Source organism: Haliotis rubra, unplaced genomic scaffold (genome assembly GCF_003918875.1).
Source record: "Haliotis rubra isolate DU_JTF1 unplaced genomic scaffold, ASM391887v1 Scf382, whole genome shotgun sequence".
Taxonomy (NCBI): Eukaryota; Metazoa; Mollusca; class Gastropoda; order Lepetellida; family Haliotidae; genus Haliotis; species Haliotis rubra.
The window spans coordinates 268,661-292,101 of record NW_025767060.1 but is presented as its reverse complement, the minus strand read 5'-3'; the positions used below and the strand labels follow the sequence as shown (position 1 = coordinate 292,101).

The following is a 23,441-nucleotide window of genomic DNA, read 5'->3' as shown; positions in this document are numbered from 1 at the left end:
AATACATATCGCAATATATGCTTCCGCATCGCAATATATCGCAATATGAAAATTCTCTGCAATACCCACCCCTATTAATTAAGGTTCATTCTTGTAGTATAATTCAAGCAGATTTAACGTATTTATTATATGTTGTTTGGTGGTTATCACCTATGACCGTAGATCAGCTGATCTCATTGTTAGCCGACGTCCTAACTTGACCCAAAAAATCAGTATGAAAATGTTACGTTCAGTGCATAGGCCGGTACATCTTCTGGTCGTGATCAGTCATCGGAAATAGAGTATTAACAAATCTGTATTGAATTACTTAAGTTAATCCTTTTGTTACACTATCAAGTAATAACAGGGGTGGAAATAACTTTAAAATTGCTAGTGTACTCGGGTACAGTGGCACATGTAAAATCACTTGCCCTGATAATTTTCCCACTATACCGGCTGTTTTCTTGTTGATATTTTAAATAAACAACATAATTAACATTGGAAAGTCAACTGGACACCGGTACAGTGTGATATACAAATTTGCTTGCCCGACAGAAAAAAACACTGGACTCGGACGTCGGGCAATGGGTTATTTTCACCCCTGAATAAAACATGTTCTTTGCATATCTGGAGTTATGTTCATAATGTAGTATATTGATTTTACTTAAAATGTCCTTCAGTAATGTTTATGATAAAGTAATCATGGCAAAATTGTGTCTTCAATACTTCCAACTTACAACAACATTTCAACCAGCCTGAGTCTATATCAGGCCAGTTTTTTAGTAAGAACCTGTTGATATTACGTTATGAAATATGTTTGGAATAAAACTGTGATTTGGTACTTTAGTGGGTGTATCATGTAATCAATCTCTCATAATGAACTAATACACTGGTGTATTGCGACAACTGTATATATATGTATATACTTACCAAAACATGATAGGTCATGGAGAAGGTGTGTCTTTTATTAAGATGATTAATAAGAAAATGATGTTTACAATAATCATAAATAAAACCGAATTTGTCAATTGGTAAAATTTTTTGACAAACAATGCTGAACAGGTTTAATATCAAAGGTAACATACTAAATCTAGAAGAAATGCCCCAGCCATGTAGAGCCTCATGGCAGACTGGTGTATGTGACTGTTCGATTATTACAGTCACATCAGTGTGTGACTTAGCAGAATGACATGACCATCACCTAGATACACAATCCATGTACTCACACGAGAAGCCATGGCAGCCAAGCTTCTTTGTAAACGGAGAAAGAACAGTTTGACAAAGTGCTGTAAGACATTGCTATGTTTAAAGGATGTTTAATGCTTCAGCATGCAACATGGTAGCCTGGTAAAACGCTGGACGTGACATATACATGCATTGGTGTCTTGTGTTTCTATAATGTGTATTCATAATCTTCATGCTGGCACATGCTTCAATGTTGCAATAGCGTCCTGTAGTGTGTTGTCTAGTTTTCATCTTGTATTAATTGTATTGGTAAATATTTCCATTTTCCTGAGGTTATTTGCATTGTTAATAATTTGAATGTTTCAACATTTTTTGATTTTAGATTTTATTTATTTTTCCAATTTTTATGCCGTTTAAACTTGAATAAATTTTGTTGAATTTCTCTCTGAATATAGTGTTATAGGGGATGAAGTCTATCAACTTCTCCACAAAAAATGCTCAACAGAATTGATTAAGCTTATACATGTGTTTCATTGAGACTCGAAAGGTGTGCATGTCATAGTTGCATAGATGTTTATTGAACTTGTTCGTGAATTTTGTTCAATTATTGATCTTTATATGTCTTATGAATGTCAGCGGGGGCATCCGTGTCCCTGGACACAATTTTTTCTTGTTAATATATCATTCACATAAAACAATCAGACAAAATCATGTGATCACATCGATGTTTTGAACATAATTGCAGCAGTTTGTCTGTAAAAAACTAATATCCATATGAAGGTGGTAGCAGTGGTGGTACCCAAAGACATTTCTCTAGCTAAGTTGTATCTCTTAGAGCCACTGCTGTTGTTTTTGGGGAAGGTAAACCAGCCATGTTTTGATATTTCAGACATATGAAGTATCCTTATTTTAAATTGGAACGAAGCGCCAGTAGCGTTACATTGTTGTCAGTAATTATCAGTATATATGACTAAGTGTACACATAGGTTTGTGTGTGACAAGTCTAAATATCGGACAGTTTTGTCATTTTGACCCATAGAATCATGGGTTCTTCATTGCCATAGTAGAATTCTTGATTCTTGTATGTCCGTTATGATGATCATCAGAGAGATCATACTTTCCTCCCCAGGATAACATGTCATGCTACTATGAGACAAAGTGTATTGAAGCAGTGTCAAACTCAGCCCATCATTCACACTGAATCATAGCCTGTCTATACTGTTCATTGAATGTTGCTCTCGCTATTGATCACGTGTTCTATACCTATTGATTACTTTAAAAGCAGTCATTCCTATAGTGTTTGTATTGATCTGTGTTCACACTATCAGTCACTGGTTCTTGTCTCTATTACAGATTGTGTACATGACAAGTACTCATGCCTGTATCCTGTCTGTATGAATCATTGCTCATACTATCGATCATGTCTGTATGAATCATTGCTGAAGTGATATGACTCATTTGGGCAGAGTAGAACATGCTTCACTCACTAACCGCATGAGGGAGGCCTGGTCATTCCAGATACAACAAATGATTCAGAAACGCCAGCCTTGCATTCCTAATCAGCCGATATTTGTTGCAGCTAATTACTGATGAGGAAGCATGCATGATGAAATGTCAAACGTTCCTTGAATTATCTGAATACATCGTTTATCGAAATTGCATATGATGCAATTACAGTGAGCTTATTAAGTTATGTCTGATTGGATGCCTCAGTTGGAGACCAACAATAGAGAAACTGTGCGGTGCAGGCTGAGATAACGCCTCATAAGTGAGGGTTTGTCATTACAACATTCATGTCCCAGCTGAGCTAGCAGCTTGATATAATTGTCTTTATCTGTTTTAGCTGTCCAGCCCATCACTGTATTTGTGTGAGTCATAATCTCCTATAAAGATTAAGAGATTAAATTAGGTTATTCCTGTGATGGTTTAAATGATCTTGGCATACTGTTTGGAGTATGTGTGCAAACAGTCAGTAAGACAGTGTCATCGTTGCCATGGTTATAGTCATACTATCAATATGATGGAAAAGTTTCATTTTGTAGACATTGCTGTATATTCATTCCTAGATGGTGCTAGGCCACCAATGGAATCGGACTTGTTGCTGAAGTTTCCATGGCGACCCAACAACACAAGTACAGAGGAAGGCAAACCGGGGGAGTATATTCTCCGGAGCCTCTTTTGGAATTCTGTCGTTTGTCAGAGAAGAAGATTGAACAGGTTCTTGCGGAACCACTGGTAAGTGACACCCTTCCTAAGATCATGTACAGAGAGAGCTGGTGTTCAAACCTAAGAATCGTGTTGCATGCCGTTTGCCTCTAAATTCATGTTCATTGACAGTAGTTGTGATAAGCATGATTGGGGGATGTTTCTGTTATGACAGAACTGTTTCGTTCTGTTGTGCTGAACATTAACTATTATTTTGATATCCTCGAGTAATATTTTGTCAGCTTTTAAATTTTCTTTGGCATAGGCACGGCAAGGAAATCACACGCAGGAACATTTCCATCTACATGGTCTGGTGTTAGAGAAATTAATGTCAGTCATTGTCCATCTGATGGGTTCAGTGTTTCAAGTGTGTTTGTATTTCCAGGAACGTCCTCTGTCCAACTCACTACGGAGGGGGGAGGATGCCTTGTTTGACCAGGTAGGTGTGACTGGATCGTACCTGTGATTCAAAATATCCATTACGGTTGGTCTCAGTCTGGTCTGGTGCAATTAGGAAGGAGCAGTGAAATGGTCTTGTTGACTACCATTTTTACTTTTAATTAAGTATAGGTTAATCTCCAATCCTCTTTTGGTAGCTGGACCTGATCCTGGGTCAGTTACAGTACCATAGTCACCTCAGTGTTGTTTGTTTGTTTGTGGTTTAACGCCGCATCCTGGTACATAGCAATATTCCAGCTATTTGATGGCAGACTGTAAACAATCGAGTCTGGACCAGACAGTCCAGTGATCAACAGCATGAGCATTGATCTATGTCAATGTTATACGATGACATGTGTCAACAAAGTCAACATGCCTGACCACCCGATCCCATTAGTCATCTCTTACAACAAGCATGGGTTGCTGAAGACCAATGCTAACCTGGATCTTCACAGGTTGCCTCTATGTTGATAATTCATTATAACTTGGAACTCTGTCTATTTGGTAATGTATAAACCTCTATCAGGTATATCTTGGAAACACATGATGCTGGCAGAACTTTATTGTCATATCCAAGGGGGTGCCATTGTACAAAGTGATCCTTGAGTGACCCTAAAAACAATACCTTCACATAGACTTAAAACAGTCATAGCGCTAAGGTTGGTGTGTATAATGGCATCTTAAAGTACGTGTAAAACTTGTTTTGTGTGTGGTACCTAGTACTTGTGATTGTTGTGAGTTGTCATGTTTTACTCTATGTTGTATGCGCGACCACCTCCGTGGTGTAGTGGTTAGAGCGTCTGCCTGGAGAACGGAAGGTCGCGGGTTCGATCCCCGACCACGTCAAACCAAAAGACGATAAAATATGGTACTTGTTGGTCCCTGCCTGGCGCGCGGCATTAATGATTAATGGGTACAACAAGGACTGGTCGGCTCGAGTCAGTATAATGTGTCTGAGTGGGGTATTCATGCTTCACTGCGGCATGGTATCTCAGTGGGCTAGCACTATAAAACCAGCTTAAGACTGGGCTAGTACAAGCAGCCGCACATACACATACACACGCATGCATGTCGTCATATGAGCGAAATATTCTCAAGCACGACGTTAAACCCACTTTCACCTCACCTCACCTATGTTGTATGCATTTGATCTCACACTGAAAGGTCTACAAGAGGTATTGACATTATGAAGAAAAGGTCCCTTTATCCTTCGAAGCAAAACACAGATGTCTTCATGCTTTAATGAGAGAGTTATAATTAATGATAATCTGTTGTTGAAATATTGTTATTGGTTTAATGATGAATTGTTTGTGAAAGATTTCAACACAACCTGTATGCTTCAGATCCTCGGTGCTCTGGGCTGCGTTGCTGAACAGAGTCTGCCATCCATCTTGCGGACTCTGTTTGGCTGGTACGACCGTCAGACTCGCGGCGATGAAGCCATGCAGCAGGACTCGAGACAGCGACACAGGAGCAAGGGGTAGGTGGGGAAGGGGGTAACTAGGTGTGATAGGGGTAAGGGATGGGGGTTATGACTTTAAAAGGGGACGGGGTCACCAGTTTTGTTCGTGGGGGGGGAATCATTTTGTACACATGTACTAAGGGATGTGTGTCATTGATTTTGTACATGACATGCAAGGAAGTCACTTTGTGCATAACGTGTAGTGGGGTCATTCACAGTGTACATGCTTCTCTATAAAAATCATCAAATCAAAATCACCCCCCTAGCCATAAATTATGTACAGTGTCTTAGTTGCTGAATTATATTGTTACAATGTACCCTGCCACCAGACTTCAGTTGATACCTTGTAAGTCAATGTTCATGAATGCATTAATTGGTCAAAATCCTCAATAAACATTCTTCTTGTTCCAGGAGTAAGGACTTCCTGTGTGAAAGGAGAGATGTAAGTTTTCCAAGACTTTTCCTTGTTATTTCAGAATCTTAATAAGCTTACCATGATGATAATCAGTGTCACAGTTCACTAAATATTGTGGGACATCATGAAGCGTAAATGCATACTGAATACATGATGCTCTGCTGAATATCAGCAAACCAAAAATTGATCTTATATATTCCTCCTTGGGTACTTATAAGCATTTAAATGTCCATTTAAATTCCCTACTTACAGTTGTAACAATATTTGAATAAAATATTTACAAAACAAAAACTACGCTTTGTCTTGTGAGACCACTCTTACAGGGCCTTCCGCCCCTACAGCCAAGAGCAGGTAACTCTAGACCGTGAACCTCGCACTCACTTTCCATGCTGTCGCTAAAATACCGACAAGACGTGGGTCCATACCAGAAGGTTTTTCCTTGCTAACTAAGAGAGTTATGAGTGTTTCAGAAACGCAACTGTATGTATGGTTCTCTTTTTCCGCATGGGCTTAATTGGAGGTGTTTTCTGAATTTTTCATTCATAATTTCTCGCTGTAACTTGGTACCTGTCGCGGGTCGGCTCGCTAGTGCGGGCAAGATGGCGGACAGGTGCCTTCGCTAGCCTTCCTGTTCATTGGTTTCCCTGTGGTTTTTCAATGTTACAGGTGGTTTTAGTGATTTTTATTTGTATCTTTGTACGCAGTAGGGCGATGTCTACTGCTCGCATTTTCTATATTACGCTAAAACCGTGAATTGTTAGTTATGCTGCAGTATGTACTAGGTTGTCAACTGCATGCCACGCTTGTCGATTAGTTGTGTCGCCTATGCGCGCCTTTTACATGTATTTGTATGTGGGTATAGGGTAGATTGCTGCACAGGTTTTTACTTGTTGCAGTTTAAACCCTGTACTTCGCCTTTGCTGCAATTCCCGCACGGGATACCCACGAGGTTCGCTTACGCTGTTTAGTGCAGAAGGAACATGAGGAAGAGGGGTGCGGCATGTGCCAAGTTCTCGCCCCAAACCATTCGGGCGAGGCGGATAGACACGCTTGTTTTACGGCAACTTGCTTCGGGCGGGGTGATCTCTGGGCACAGGATCCCCGGCCCAAGCGCCCCCATAGTAAAAAGGGTCCACGGGAGCCGCTTCCCACGCTGAGCCGGCTCCCAAGAAAGCTAAGGCTTACCAAGGCGGCTTCGCCTTCACGCACTCATGCCCCTTCTGCATCTCCTACTGCTTCCGCCTCTGTACCCGCCACCCCCTCTTGATTCAGCACCTGTAAAAGTGTTCCTGTTGATTCGCTAACCGCTTTTTCCAGGAGCAGATGTCGCCAGTCAAGTCCCTGATTGATACGGGCGCGCTAGCGGGTTCCGTAAGGAGCTCAGCCGCCGGGTCGCCGGGGCGGGCTGACACATCTGGGGTTATTGCGCCCGAGCCCGCTCGAGAACGCCACTCGGGCGCTTTGATCCTGGCTTCGCCCTGGTGACGGCATGCCCTCGGGCGCCTGGTGACGACCTGGCTTTATGCACTGGTCTGTCACAGGTGCCTGGTGCCGGGCGATACAGGGTTGCCCCCTGTCATTGCCTGGTGTCCCGACTGGCGGTCGCCAGGCGCCACCAGTTCGGGATACCTCGCCCGCCGCAGCCAGTCGGGTTGCCCGGGAAGCCTGTTGCGCAGGTTCCTCTCGGCGACTCGGCGACCTGGCGCTGGTTCCTCCCGCAGGGCTGATGTTTTTCCCCTGGCTCCTCTTGACCTTATGAGTTTTTCTGGTCTCTGCTCTGGCGCCTCCTCGGCGCCTCTCAGGAGTCTGAGATTATGGCGGCCGAGGATTCTGCCGAGGTCGATATGGAGGAGGAGGAAGGGACGGTGGAATCGGAGGCGGGAGTGCCGCACTTTGCCCTCGCCCCCGCGCAGGTTCGGGAGAAAATCGCCAAGTCCTGCCGCAGGTGGCTGTTCCCGCCCCGCACCCGACCCCGCTGGAGTTTCGCCCCGGGAGGCGCTTTGCACCCAACCAGGTCGCAGAGGCACGCTTTGCGCATTCTCCCATCACTGGTCAGTGAGGTGGTGAATCCGCCCCTGGCTGGTACTGATCGCTTTGATTTGCCTGAAGTCGGCCGGGCGGTACCAGTTAGGTGCGGAGACGCCAACCACCAGTGGTGGACGCAATGCGCCTTTGCCTCAGTCACGCTAGGAGGGTCGCTTTCGCCTTCCCTGGCCTCGCCAGGCAGGGCAGGCGCCTCCCCTTTTCCGCTAGTACGCCACTGCCGCTGAAGTCTGCCTACCGGTCATTCAAGAATGTTACCGTGCGCCGCTCAGCAACTTAAAGTAGCAGTCCATTCAGCCTACCTGTCGGGCGCTGCAGGGACAGCTGGTGGCCCACAGCGCTGGCGGTGCCGACCATCGGAGTCGGTGCTCGCCTCGCAGTTAACGGACGACACTCGCATCTGGCTCGACAGCATTCGTGCTGTGCCAGCCAGATGATGGGAGCCGCCATGGGCTTGCGCCGCCTGTGGCTGTCTGTGGCGCTGCATTCGCCGCCACACAGCAAGCTCTACTGTCATTGCCCTATACCATGGGATCTTCCCTGTTCCCTGGGGCCTTGCAGGTGGTACGGGAGGCCGCTGGAGGCTGTCTCTACCTTTAAGGACTCAAAGCCTTTGTTGAGCAGCCCTCCGCCTCGCCATCGCCCTCCCCGCTATGCCCGCTTACCCTTCTGCCTCGGGCGAAGGATGTTAAGTGGGCTGCCCCTTGCAGTCCAAGCGAGCAGGCGACGAGAGGTAGGGGCAAGCCTGCTCCAGCGCAGCAGTCTTTTTCGGGGCAAGGGGAAGCCAGCCCCGCTTCCCACTGATTCATTCCCCAGAGCCCTTGTTGCCCCCACTCACGCAAGCGGAGACTTGCCGACGGTGGGGGTGCACTGCCTCTTGCCACACGCCCCTGTCGGGCGTCGGGTTGTCCCTATTCCTCCGGGAGTGGGAGGCAGCCACCTCAAATCCCTGGGTCCTGTCCACGCCAGGGATGGCCATTTGCCACAGTGGAGGCGCCATCCTCCGTCCTTCTCCGGGGTTCGCACACGCCTGTGCCGCACTTCCCCGCGACAAGGCGGAAGTCCTCCGCGCGTCGAGGTTCAGTCTTTACTGACCAAGGCGCCATCGAGGTGGTTCCTGTGAGTCAGCGAAGAGGGGTTTTATTCCACCTACTTCCTCGTGACCAAAAGGACGGAGGGTTCAGACCCATTCTGAATCTCAGAGGGCTGAACAAATTACTGGAGGTGCCGCTCTTCAGGATGGAGACACTCAGGTCAGTGATCTCCTCCGCCGGTGACAGGGATTGGCTTACGCCAATCGATCTCAAAGACGATACCTCCATGTTCCAATGCACCCCAATTCAAGAAGTACCTCCGTTCTCCTTCGACGGGACGCGGCTACCAGTTTCGCGGCTCCCTTCGCATCTCCACGGGCCAAGGGTGTTCACCAAACTTATGCTAATCCCAGCTCAGTTAGCCAGGTCTCGGGCAGGTGTTGTCACCCGCATCTGGACGATTGGCTTCTACGGGCCTTAGGGCTCAGTTAAGCAGAGCCTCCACACTGTGCGCAAGGGATACTCTGGTGTCACTGGGCTGGATTATCAATCTCAAGAAATCAGACCTCGCTCCGACGCAGGATCTGATATTCTTGGGAGCCAGATTCAACACGGCGCTTAGGGATTGTTTCCTGCTCGACCGCATCGCCAAAGTCCGGGGACTGTGTTACAGTTCCTCCAGTACCCGCTAAGGCCGCCCTAACATGGCTTCGCTGCTCGGCAACATGGCGGCGACAGTGGACGGGTTTGGCGCGGCGCGCTTGAGGATGCACCAATTTCAGCAAGCATTAGCTCAGCTGTGGTCCCACTCGCAGGGCTACGAGATTATGCTCATAACGCCAGAGTGGTTAATCCTCACTTGCGATGGTGGACGGACGCCGGAATTTGTCCAGGGGATCCCCTCGACACCCCGACACCTTCCCTTCAGTTCAGACGGACGACGCCCTCACAGGTTGGGGGTCCTGGGCGAAGCACTCAGCCTCCGCCTCTGGTCGGAGCGGGAGGTCAGCCTACACATCAATGTGTTAGAACTGAGAGCAGTCCGCAGGGTGTTCGAAAGTGCTTCAGGGTGTTGGTGCAGGGCCGCGGTGGTTCGCCTAGAAATGGACAATCAAACGCCATGTCTTACATTCTCAAGCAAGGCGGCACAGTGTCTCCGCCGCCCTTCAGGAGGCGCGGCAGTTTCTACTGTGGTGCGATCAGTTCAACATTCGGTTTTGCCTGTTTATCTCCGGGTAGACAACGCCCGCAGATGCTCTCTCACGGCGATACTAGCCCCACACGAAAGTGGATGCTCGACCGAGATATTCGATTATCTCCCAGTTGTTCGGTCGTTCCAGGTGGATCTGTTTGGCGCCTGGGGTGACGAACCAGATTCCTGTGTTTTGCTCCCGGATTCGATCCGGGTGCGCTAGCCAACGACGCTTTCAGCTAGATTGACGGACAGGGTACTGTATGCCTCCGATACCACTGATTTCCAGGGTCCTGTCGCGAGCTGACCGCACAACCAGCTCGGCTACTTGTGCTTCTGGCACCCCTTTGGTCGGCACAAAGCTGGTTTCCGTAATTTCAGGTTTCTGGCTCAGCCTCCTGTTCTATTACCTTTCGACCGACCTCCTATCCCAGAACGGAGCTTCCACCAATCCCAGGATTCAGTGGGTGGCTTGGCCGCTATCCGGGATCGCTTCCATGCGAAGCGAATTCCTGCACCAGTTGCAGACACAATTCTGGCTTCATGGAGGGATTCGGCAAACGCTCAATATGAGGATAGATGGGCCTGTTATTCGCTGGTGTGTCAACAGGGGATTCTTGATCCCTTTCTACAGATTTAGTCTGTGTGTTGGAATTCCTCCAGTTCGCTGGAAGCCGGTCTAGCGGCTTCCACTGTTCGGGATATTCTACGGCTATTTCTGGCGCTTCATATTCCTGTTGACGGTGCTCTCTTGGGGCAGCACCCTCTTGTACAGCTTTTAGCAGGCGTGGACAGAATCCGCCCGTTGTCCGACGGATTAGTCCCCGCGGGACTTGTCAATCGCTCTTGATTGGCTGTCCGTCCACTGTTTCACAATCTGTCGGCTCTTTCCTCCAGCTGTTGACGGGAAGACGGGCGCTTTTGTGGCGGTGACTTCTGGCAGGCGGGTTGGCGATATTCATGCAATGTCGGCCGATCCCGCTTTACTGTTTTTCACAAAGACAGAGTTAGCATTCGCTGCCTGAGACTTACCGGCCCTAAGAAGGATAGTCCCTTCCATGTGACGGCGCCTATTGAGCTCCCAGCTTTCACTCAGCCTTCCCTGTCCGGGTACCTCTCTACGACGTGCTCACGCCTTAGATGTCCGTGAAGACACTTCAGGCTTATATCAAACGAACAAGGGTACCCGTAAGGGTAACCAATTGTTTTGTTGTTATGGCGGGTTCAGGCTGGTCTTCCGCCACCAAGCAGACCATTTCTCGGTGGCTTGTCTCTGCCATACATATGAGTTATACTCAAACAGGGCGTATCCCGCCTGTTGGGTTGAAAGCTCATTCGGTTAGGGCAGTGGCTACATCGACAGCTTACGCTGCAGCCCTGCCCATTGAGGAGATCTGCTCCGCTGCTATTTGGAGCCGGCCCGAGTACGCTCATCCGCCATTACCAACTTGACAGACTCTCCAGTGAGCGTGCTCGGTTCGGTCAGTCAGTTCTCTCCAGTGGGCATGGTTCCACCTCTCTAGCCGATTGAGCTTTCGAGGTTTTTAAAAACATTATTGTGTGAACCATTATCTGCCAATTTTTAACACTGGTGTTGGGTTTTACAAATCTTGTTACATTTTTCCCTTGGTGATGGGTTTTATGTGGTGCTGGTTTTTTATTCCCATGTCTCTTGCTTTCTAACCGAGAAGCTCTAGACTAAACTGCCCTTGGAAACTTTGCTGTTCATATTCCGCATTTCGCTTCTGGGTTTATTATGGGACCCTTATCTTCACTTCCGGTAGATTACGGGAAGGAGGGAGGGTGTGTCTCGCTCGCTGCATTAGCTTAGGTTTCGCTGGACAAATTTGCATATCGCTACTCCCTGACCCTGGCTCATGCCCCCGCCTGATTGGCTTTGGTGGACACGGACCGGTAAGTGTGCCTTTTCTGCTATAATTAGCTTGGGAAATTCCACTTTTGTCGGGGTGTTTAAGCAGACAGAATGCCGCCCTGAGATCCGCCTTTAGGAGTCTGTCTTATGCTTATAAGTACCCTGCAAGGAGGAATATATAAAAAGAATCGAACTAACCTGTAGAGGTTTAAGATTCTTTGAATATATTCCTCCTTGGGTACTACCACCTCCCTCGCAAGATTCTGTCTGACTTCGCTCAGCATGGAAAGTGAGGTACGAGGTTACGGCCTAGAGTTACCTGCTCTTGGCTGTAGGGGCCGGAAGGCCCTGTAAGGGTGGTCTCACAAGACAAAACGAAGTTTTGTTTTGTAAATATTTTATTCAAATATTGTTACAACTGTCGAGGGAATTTAAATGGACATTTAAATGCTTATAAGTACCCCAAGGAGGAATATATTCAAAGAATCTTAAACCTCTACAGGTTAGTTCAATTTTATGAATAGACTTAAGTGTTTTCAGAGTTGATATTATTCCTGCATGTAACTGAGCTACATTTGTCTTGTCTGAGATATGAATGAAATATGTTTGTGTTATCACTTGAGTTGAAAATGTTGAAAGTTGTGGAAACATAGCAAATAGCCCAAAGTTGCAGTTGAGGAAAATTCAACATAATGAATCTCTTCCAGCTTGTGCTACAAGGGGAGTTTGTGTCTAACTTCATTTAGAGTGAGTGAGTTTAGTTTTACGCTGCACTCAGCAATATTCCAGCTATATGGTGGCGGTCTGTAAATAATCCAGTGATCAACAGCATGAGCATCAATCTATGTAATTGGGATACGATGACGTGTGTCAACCAAGTCAGCAAGCCCGACCATCGGATCCTGTTAGTTGCCTCTCACAACAAGCATGGGTTGTTGAAGATCAATTCTAACCCAAGATCAATTGTTGAAGATCAATTCTAACCCAGATCTTCATGGGTAACTTCGTTTAGAAACTGGTACGATGCACAGGAACAAGTTTTTATGGATAGACTTCTTCATTGCAATGGATGTGACGTTTCACTGTAGATGCTAACACCATTATCATCATCGCTTGCTTGATACTGTGTTAGCATATACACTGAAACGTTGCTTCCATTGCAATAAAGAAGTTGTCTATCCATAAAATATCATTCCTGTTCATCATGTGTCTAGTCCTGATAATACTGAAGGTTACATTTGTTCTCCAACATTCTGTGCTAGTCGTTGGACGCACTAAATGCATGTTGTGGTCAGCCTCAGTGATGGTATGGATTGGTGCTCATGATATCAATCACTAGTTCAGATATTTTACAGGATGCTATGATATGACAAACTGACGCCAACAATCTGTTTCCCTTCAGCCTGCAGACCAACCCTAATGCTGCCAATGTGAACACTATAGCAGACCTCTATTCTGAGGTGGTGGGAGTGCTGGCACAGTCCAGGTAAGCCAGTATTCATGTATTTCATCATAGTTCTTCTTTGACTTTGAGTTCTTTGAATGAACACCTGCCTCGAGTAAGCACCTGCCATTCAAAAATACCAGTTCACAAGGTGTAAAATTATGCTCCCATGTCAAATGTTCTGGTGTAAGTTTGTGAGAATGTCAACATACAGATGTGAAACTGGCATATTTGCTGAAACTTGGATCTTTCAATGGAAACTTAAATGAAGATAATAAGTATCTAGCTTGAATAAACACCAGCTCTTATTGAATGCACAGTCTCAAGGCCTTCTGTTTGGTCTCAAGTCCTTCTGTTTAGTCAAGTAATATATCTAGAAATGTGAATGAGATTTTAAAATATCTTCAGATGGCTCTGAAGTCCAAGTTTCAGAAAGTAGCATTATGGTGACTGAATTGTTACTACTGCCAAGTCTGTGTGTGCACCATACTCGTCATCCGTTGTGAATGTTTGCCGATGTATTGCCAGGTTCCAGGCCGTGAGGAAGACATTCCTGAGTGAGTTGAAGGAGCTTAAGCTGAGAGACCAAACTCCCTACACAGCCCAGAGCATCATCAGCCTCCTGATGGGACTCAAGTTCTTCAGGGTTAAGGTGAGGCTTCCTACTAGGGATGTCACGATACATTGATACATCGATGCATCGATACTTTCTCTAAGACGATACAATTATTGATGCTTTCAAAACTGTATTGATATTTAGTTTTGAAAGTATCGGTTTAAATATGTTTATGTATCGTTTACAATTTGCAATTGTATCATGTTTTTTATGTTATGAGAGTTATAAATGATTATTTTTTCTTATCCTGACTCATGATCTTTTGCTTATCTCCCTTTTCCTTTCGAATGGTAGTGGAACACTTGAATCCCTTGAAGTTCCGGAAGCGGACGTAAAAATACACTCACCCACGAGTTACCTCCCTTTTGCCCTTTCCCGCGCAAACAGTCATGTGACCAGCCTTACTTGTCACTCTCTCCCTTTTCGCCCAAGTGGATGGTTGGGCGAGCACTGGAGTCCCATATACGGCATTATATACTTTATTTAGGTCCTATTCTTCAAAACTACGCTGTGTATGGATTTGGCAATAACTACTTTGTATTATATGTAAAAAAATTGTAAAAATTATTTGTATTTGTGTCATAATTTCATCGTTATGTAACTTTGTTTACATTTCATGAAATCTTGCAGTGTTTACAGGCACAGGTTATCCGTGGCTGATCCTCACCCCCAATGCCCTTCGTGCATAAAACCATGTTCTTCCAGCTTACGCTGTACTTATTGTGTTGATTTATCAAATCTAAAATTTAATCAATATTTGTCTTATATCTAAAGACATGCCATGGATCGGGTGAGGAAATCATCTCAAGTCACGGCTGATGAAACAGGAGATCAGCCTGCAATCCGTATGTTGCTTGCTACTGTGGAGATTCATAATACTGGTGCTATGTTGAGTACGTTGCAGGGGCAGTCTGCTGGTACGGGGGCTAAGAAGAGATCGGCTACAACGCAGTTGACTCCGACTCAAGCTAAGAAAAAGACGTCATCCTCTTCTACAACGCAGAAGAAAGTATCTTTTACCAGATCGGATGGCAAATCCACGCGGGCTAGTAAGTCAACGCATCAGAAATCCTTCAACGAAGAGATATTACCTCCACATGAAGTAGACGTTTTTGATGATTCCCCACTACTTCTACCTGAAATGCCTACGAGATCAGCGATTCAATCGACATCTACAACTACTAGATCATCTCCTGCAATGGTCACAGCAGGACAGCTGTTTGACAAACTACCACTTACTTCTCAACGGGGTGAAGTCGAGGCACAGAACTCATCAGCGTTCGCGAACGCTTCTAACCCGCAGTAGCTTCAACCAACGCAGAACTTTGACCTGGGTGAATTTATGAGACAATTCATCAATTTATGAGACAATTCACCAACCAGATGATGACCATGATGGAACGCAGATTCGAGGAAGAAGCGAAGGCCCGACGAAGCCTCTCATCTACCGACACCGTGCGCAAACCTGCTGACCTGTGCGAACCTACTCCTCAGAGAACTACGTCTCAAGACTACGTTGGGCAACGTACACCTTTGTGAAGGTCTCCACAGTCAGACGACTCTGTCATCTTGGAGGAGGATAGAAGACATGAGATACCTACTCATCATTCTACATCTGCGAACCCTGAACTTTGGAGAACATCGAAGGATCCATCTCCTACACCTAGCTGCTCTAGATCGAGATCTCACAGACGTTCGTGAAGTCACTCATCACGAGACAGAGGTTCGCGAAGAGAAGGTTCACATCACAGACGTTCGCGAAGGGATACATCTAGATACAGACGTTCGCGAAGAGAAAGCTCACATCACAGAGGTTCGCGAAAGGATACATCTAGCGACAGGCATTCGCAAAGAGAAAGCTCACATCACAGAGGTTCGTGAAGAGATGAATCTACAGATAGAGGTTCGCGAAGAGAGGACTCTCAAGATAGACGTTCGCGTAGGGAGGAATCTGCAGACAAAGGTTTGCGAAAGGATGATGAAGGTTCGACAAGGGATACAGGTTCGCAGATGGATGATACGTGAGAGGCCTAGCTCTAATAATCAGTAGACACTGGATGAGCAAGCAGACTTCGTCTCCCCAGACGCAGAGGTTACAGCTTGGATTGCCAACGGGTTGGATGAGGATGAAGGTTCGAGAAGGGAAACAGGTTCGCAGATGGATGAATTGTTGAGACCTAGCTCTAATAATCAGGAGACTTCGGACTTGCAAACGGACTTTGTCTTCCCAGACTCAGAAGTTACAGCATGGATTGCTAATGGGTTGAACTTGGAGTCTCCTTCTAAGGATAAAGATGAAGTCTACACTTATAGGATGCGTAACGACGACTTTGACTCCGTCACAATCCCTCCGATTGAACCTATATCTAGGGTACCCGCCAACCTTCGCACAGCTTTCGCGAAAGCATCCAAGTACCAGAGTCAGCATCTGCCATCATTTAATGCGAAGAGATTCCCTCTACATCATATGGATCCATTTACAAAGGCGCCTGAATGGGATGATAACATAAAGTTAGTCAACGATTCCCGGAACAAGATGTATAAAGTAGAAGATAAAAAGTTATCTCAACTTGATACAGCTACAAGGGGTCCTTTTTCGGGGTTGGCCAGGTCCAGAGCTATCAATGAAGCATTGATCAATAAATTCCAGAACTCAAGTTCAGAAGAGGACAGAATGATATAAATAGGCACTCAATACTCAGAAGAAGGACCAATACTTTTTATCGGACCATCTGGCATCTATATTTGCAGGTCTCACTTTACTACGCAGACAAGGGCTACTTGCATCCTGTTCATGGAGTGACAGATTCACCCTACCGCTACTGAGAGCTCCATGGGAGGCGCCTACTATCTTTGGAGGACAAATAGAGGATGCAGCTAAGGAAGCTACGCACGACTCTAGAGAAGTGATGATGATAAAATCCATAGATACTCTGGCCAACGTTATCCGTAATACTTCGCAAAAGTATAACAGCAAGTCCAAATATTCCGGCATACAGAAGGCAAAAGAGAAGAAGTACTCCAGCTTCAGAGGCGGCAAAGGATCTTTTCGTCGCCCATCTGTAAATTACAGAGGAAACTCAGGGAGAGGCCACACTCCCAGAGGATCCAGAGGAACTAGACGTTGATATCAGGGTTCGGAACGACTGGAGTCTTCTACCCCCAGCCGTTCCTGTAAAAGCATCGACAGTGGGTGGACGTCTACAAAGGTACTGGAAGAATTGGGGAATACTAGAGGACGACTACGTCTCCCAAGTACTATGAGAAGGATACAGAGTACAACTCAAGGCAACACCTCTGCCAACCCTCAGCCCGATGGTCTTCAACTATGCAGAGGAACAGGCAGACAAACTACAAGAAGCCATCGACTCACTACTCACTTGGCGGTAGAGATAATAGATCAGCATCATCTCACTCCAGGCTTCTATTCCCCAATTTTTCTAGTACCCAGAAGAACTCCAAGGAGAAGTTCAGACTGATTTACAACATGCGCAAATTCAACAAAGACTATCTACTGAAACCAGAGAGGTTCAGAATGATCCACCTACCTCAACTCAGACTACTCGTCCGTCCAGCAGATTACATGGCCAGCATAGACCTGCAGGATGCGTATCTACACATCCCCATACATCCGGAATCAAGAAAGTATCTACGATTCCTATTCAGAGGGCAGCACTTCCAATGGAACGTCCTACCATTTGGAATATCTTCGGCTCCGTGGCTATTCACACGAGTAACCAAACCTATAGTCGCATATCTACATCATCGAGGTCTACGCAATGCCTTCTACTCGGACGACGGAATTCAGGTTCACCAAGATGCAAGTCAACTCAGACTGCAGCTGAACTTCACAATCAAGTTGCTCACTCAACTAGGATGGCTGGTGAACCTTATGAAGTCAGAGTTGGAACCAAAACAAGATCTGCAATTTCTGGGGATAAGGTTTATCGCAACACAGAATCATATTGTCGTCCCAGAAGATCGTTGGGTCAAGATACAAGCTATGATTCCACCAGCAGTCATCTCTCCATTAACACTATGATCATGGCAAGTTCTACTTGGTCTACTAACCTCAGCGCAGGACTTGACTCGCACAGGACGGTTACAACTAAGGCCGCTGCAACGGTTCCTGACAAAACATCTAGACAGCGTCGACCCTATCTTGCTGCCAGACAACCACAAGCGGTATCTACAGTGGTGGACGCACAGGTCGAATGTTTGCAGAGGGACCTATTTACAAGAGCCGGCCTTCGACACACATCTTTATGCAGACTCCTCGATGCAGGGCTGGGGTGCACATCTCAACAATCAAGTTGCATCAGGAAGGTGATCCAAAATAGAGCAGCATCTTCACATCAATCTGCTGGAGATGAAAGCAGTGATCAACGCCTTACACCTATGGTCTAGCTGGCTGAACAACAAAATGCTGATGATCCACACGGACAAGTCTACAGTGGCGTTCTCCATAAACCGGCAAGGATCCACAAGGTCTCCAAGCCTATTGCAACTCACATTCCAGTTGTTCCAGATAACACAGGAAGCAAACTTCTGGATAAAGGCGAGCATGTCACATACCCTACGGAATGGATGCTCCATCCAGAAGCGCTTTGGAAGCCAAGAACGTTTGCTGGCAGAAACGCTCTCTCAAGACCACTGCACCCGTCACCTACGGAATGGATGCTCCATCGCTGCGTTGGCCAGCGAGAGCTTAATAGAACATAAGGGAGATAGGATCCCCTTGCATAGACCTGTTTGCCACGAGGTACTTGCTTTGCTGAGATCTTTTCGATTAACCTATATGCTGGAGGACCAGCAAAGAAATTCAGAGCTCCAGCCTGGGATCTAAATGTAATTGTACATCATCTTACCAGTGATGTCAGTCTTACCAACCACTAGATCAGCTTACACTGTTGAGCTGCTAACACAGAAGAGCGCTGTTCCTGCTTGCCACTAGTTTAGCCACGGCAGCTGTTCCTGCTTTGGTGTAGCTACCGGTCATCGGAGATACCTGCGCTGGAGTTTGGTCGAACCAGATTCGACAGAGAGCAACATAATTCAGTTCATCTAGGACTTAGATGGGACTTTATTGCCAAGAACCAGCTACCTGGTCAACCAGATAGACAGTTCTACGTACCAGCGCTGTCTACAATCCTCGGTCCACAGGATATAGAGGACTTATCCTTGTGTACGGTCAGAGCCCTGAAGATATATCTTCAAAAGACTGAGACGAGGAGACAAAAATTCAAGCGCCTGTTCATCCCATTATCAACAGAGACTTCAGCAGAAGTCTCCAGAACGACCATATCGTTCTGGATGAGAGCCGTTATATTGAGAGCCTATAAAGCAGCAGGACTAGAACCTCCTAGAGCTTCCAACCCACACTGGCGTCAACACTGGCTCTGCACGGAAATTGCTCTATACCGACAATTATGGAGGGCTGCTTTTGGAAGTCGGACACGGTGTTTGCCAACCACTACCTCCACTGAAGACGACTCAGGCATTCACCAATTTGGGTCTCTCGTTGTAGCACAGCAACTAACGGTTCCTCAAAGGCGCTGAGTTGGAAAATCTCACCCTTTATCACGTTGACTTGTTGATAACTTTTACTAAGGAAAAGTACTAGTTTGAAAGTCCATGCTCACAGTCTAAGACAGGCTAGCATGAGTGATTAAAGATCCTGTACGTGTAAAGATCTTACCTGTACGTGAAGGGGTCACATCTCATTTATGATTAAGATCTTATCATAATCTATGGGTTGTTATAAGATATCTAGTAATAGGAAGATACTAGTTTATCTATAGCCACATGAATCAACATGATTCAACTTGTCTGAGATTGAAGTAAGACAAGAAAGTGGTCCCCCCGAGTTATAACGGAAGTTAGAAGAATAGGATCATGGAAATGCCGTTTCGCAGTTCCCATGGGGGATACAGGACGTATCTAAGGACAGCTGTTGAATCCAGTTGACCCACCACCATACTGTCGGATTCTATAAGCAAAAGATCATGAGTCAGGATAAGTAACTCATGACGAGAAGCCCTCCCAACCTCCCCATTGAAGACACTTGAGATTTCACAGCAGATCCAAGTGCATGGGCAGAAAATCAGGAGAGAGTGACAAGTAAGGCAGGTCACCTGACTGTTTTGTGCAGGAAAGGGCAAAGGGAGGTAACTCGTGGGTGAGTGTATTTATACGTCCGCTGCGGGAACTTCAAGGGATTCAAGTGTTCCACTACCATTCGAAAGGGAAAGGGAGATAAGCAAAAGATCATGAGTCAGGATAAGTATAAAAATATCAAATTTACTTTAAAAATTACATTTTTTGCTACCATGTCCCTCCCTTTGTTCCAGATGCACCCGATAGAGGATTTCGAGGCGTGTGTGTCATTTCTGCAAGAGCTGGGCCACTACTTTGTGGAGGTGAAGGACCGAGACATCAGACACGCCCTGGCTGGACTGTTCGTGGAGATCCTTCTGCCTGTAGCAGCTGTGAGTGGCATATATGAGGATGTGTGTAATGAGTTGTGTGGAATGGCAACACTGCTGTACATATGTTTGCTTGTAACCTTGTTTATGTAATGCAATTGATTTGTGACCACATAATTCTATAATTAATTGGGGAGCTGAGTTAGCCACTTGGCTCTTTAGCTTGTCATCCTTACAAAGGGTTTCCAATCTCTGAAGATTCTCAGTATTTTGTGGCCTTACACTCACTGTTTGTCCCCAGACTGCCAAGAACGAGGTGAATGTCCCAGTGCTGAAGAACTTTGTAGAGTTGTTGTACACTCTGTCTATTGACATGACAACCAAGAGGAAACACACACTGGTGAGTAAATCATTGCAAATCATTGAGTAGGGTATCGCTGTTACTATGTATACGTTTAGTGTTATTCCTCCATTGTGTTTCTGTGTGAATCCTCTGTTTTAATAATAATAATCTTTATTTGCACTGAGAAGGCCACAGGCCTATAGTACATAAAGTAATGTTACATTTGAGAGGAATTTAGATCGGGTAATCATAGCATAGTAAATGAACATTGAAATATTTTGTAGAAGAACTGGATTTTTGCTACTTAACAGTGAGGAGACTTTTATCACATTTGGATGGACATAGTAATATCCTTTAATATATTTTGTTCGCAACTGGTCATAAAATGGACATATTAGGAGAAAATGTAATTCATCTTCTATTTCATTAAAACTACAAAGTGTACATATTCTATTTTCTCTTTTTATATTCATATATCTGCCTCTTTCAATCAACAAATCATGAGAAGAGCATCTGAATCGTGCCAGTGCTATTCTATACTTTTTAACATTAACACAGGATAGATATGACTCAAGAACTATGGCATTTTTAAACAATGAATAATACGTGCATTTATTTGATAAGGATATCCTTTCACACCATGTTTGAATATACATATCTTTTAGTCTTGTCGTTAAGGATTGTATGAATAACGTAGTGTCATGTCTGTGTTTGTGAGTGTCATGTCTGTGTTATGTTTCAGCACCTGTTCCCACTGGTGACCTGCCTGCTGTGTGTCAGCCACAAGCAGTTCTTCCTCAACAACTGGCCATACTTCCTTACCATGTGTCTGTCTCAGCTGAAGAACAAGGACACCAAGATGTCACGAGTTGCGCTTGAGTCCCTCTACAGACTGCTCTGGTATGTGCACAGCTTTAGTCATTTATAACCTCTGCAGAGCACTGTCAGTGATACATTACAGCTGATTTTTGTGTGATTTCGGTTCATGTCGCCATGGTGGTGTGGTGTATTGCTAGGCAGATGTAATAACCTACTGAAGGTGGAATGTTTTGTTGATAGGGGATGTTATAGCGTCTTGAAGGTGGTATGTTATGTTGCCATGGTAATGTTATGATGTACTGATGATGGCATGTTATGTTGCCATGGTGATGTTATGACCTACTGTTGATAGAATATTATGTTGCCATGGTGATGTGATGACCTACTGAGGATGGAATGTTATGTTGCCATGGTGATGTTATAATGTCTTGAAGGTGGAATGTTTTATTGTCATGGTGATGTTATGACCCACAGGTGGAATGAACTGTTGCTAACTGATCTTATGACCTGCTGAAAATGGAACGTTATATTACCATGGTGATGTTATGACCTAATGATGATGGAATGTTATGTTACCATAGTAATGTTATAGCTTTCTGATGATGGAATGTTATGTTACCATGGATGAATGAGATGATGATGGTTATGGTGATGTTATAGCCTACTGAAGATGGAATGTTTATTACCATGGTGATGTTATAGCCTACTGGAATGTTGGAATGTTATGTTACCATGGTGATGTTATAGCCTACTGATGGTGGATGTTATGACCTATGATTGGAATGATGTTGTTACCATGGTGATGTTATAGCCTACTGATGATGGAATGTTATGTTACCATGGTGATGTTATAGCCTACTGATGATGGAATGTTATGTTACCATGGTGATGTTATAGCCTACTGATGATGGAATGTTTATTACCATGGTGATGTTATAGCCTACTGATGATGGAATGTTATGTTACCATGGTGATGTTATAGCCTACTGATGATGGAATGTTACATTGCCAGGGTGTACATGGTGATGTTATAGCCTACTGATGATGGAATGTTACATTGCCAGGGTGTACATGGTGAGGATCAAGTGTGAGAGCAACACGGCCACACAGAGCAGATTACAAAGCATCGTCAACAGTCTGTTCCCCAAGGGATCCAAGATGGTCACCCCCAAAGAGACACCACTCAATATCTTTGTCAAGATCATCCAGTTTATTGCCAAAGTAAGTTGTGGCATTGGTCTATTATTATATGGATCAGCATCACAATACTGAATGTATCCATATTACAGCACTCTGTTCGTTGGATGAGTGCTGTCTCATTGCGTTTTATTGCACATATCTCAAGACACATGAATTCACTGTGGGAAAGTATACCAGACATTGGAGAGACATAAGAGTACTCCATGTACAAGGTTTAAGTCTCTTTAAATCATTAAGTGTTCTGATTTATGTGTTGGTGTTCTAAACCTGGATTTCTCCTTACAGGAGAGGCTTGACTTTGCCATGCGAGACATCATCTTCGATCTGCTCTGTGTCGGGAGGAACTTCAAGTTTCTGACTCCAGAGGTATGGATTCACTTCTACCTGTGATAGCAACTTAAAGAAACAGAACTACTGGGTTGAGGATTTGTGCTGACTTGTATATTGTCAGTTTGTTTATCTTACTCAGCTTAACTAGCTGCAGCTAAATATTGTGGCAGATAATGATGTGTGTACAGATTTGTGTGTTTTATCATTAAATGACCCACCCTTGAAGATCTGGGTTACAATTGGCCTTCTGTAACCCATGCTTGTCGTAAGAGGCGACTAACAGGATCTGGTGGTCAGGGTCGCTGACTTAGTTGACACATGTCATCGTATCCCAACTGTGTAGACCAATGCTCATGCTGTTGATCACTGGATTGTTTGTTCCAGACTTGATTATTTACAGACCGCCGCCATATAGCTTGAATATTGCTGAGTGTGGCG

General features: G+C 45.2%; 1 protein-coding gene across 1 annotated transcript in view; it reads left to right on the top strand.

The window, feature by feature from the left end:
• The first annotated feature begins 1,166 nt into the window (after positions 1–1,166).
• LOC124286401 (protein furry homolog-like) overlaps positions 1,167–23,441 on the top strand; it is a 74,408-nt gene continuing 52,133 nt past the window's right edge. The window contains 17 exon segments of the mRNA XM_046722769.1: positions 1,167–1,267; positions 3,231–3,341; positions 3,344–3,399; positions 3,755–3,808; positions 5,151–5,287; positions 5,681–5,711; positions 7,002–7,055; positions 7,445–7,629; positions 8,046–8,460; positions 9,577–9,836; positions 13,229–13,312; positions 13,799–13,922; positions 20,237–20,374; positions 20,613–20,711; positions 21,397–21,554; positions 22,538–22,694; positions 22,959–23,039. Of these exon segments, the coding sequence (XP_046578725.1) occupies positions 1,216–1,267; positions 3,231–3,341; positions 3,344–3,399; positions 3,755–3,808; positions 5,151–5,287; positions 5,681–5,711; positions 7,002–7,055; positions 7,445–7,629; positions 8,046–8,460; positions 9,577–9,836; positions 13,229–13,312; positions 13,799–13,922; positions 20,237–20,374; positions 20,613–20,711; positions 21,397–21,554; positions 22,538–22,694; positions 22,959–23,039 (2,196 nt within the window). The 5' untranslated portion in view covers positions 1,167–1,215.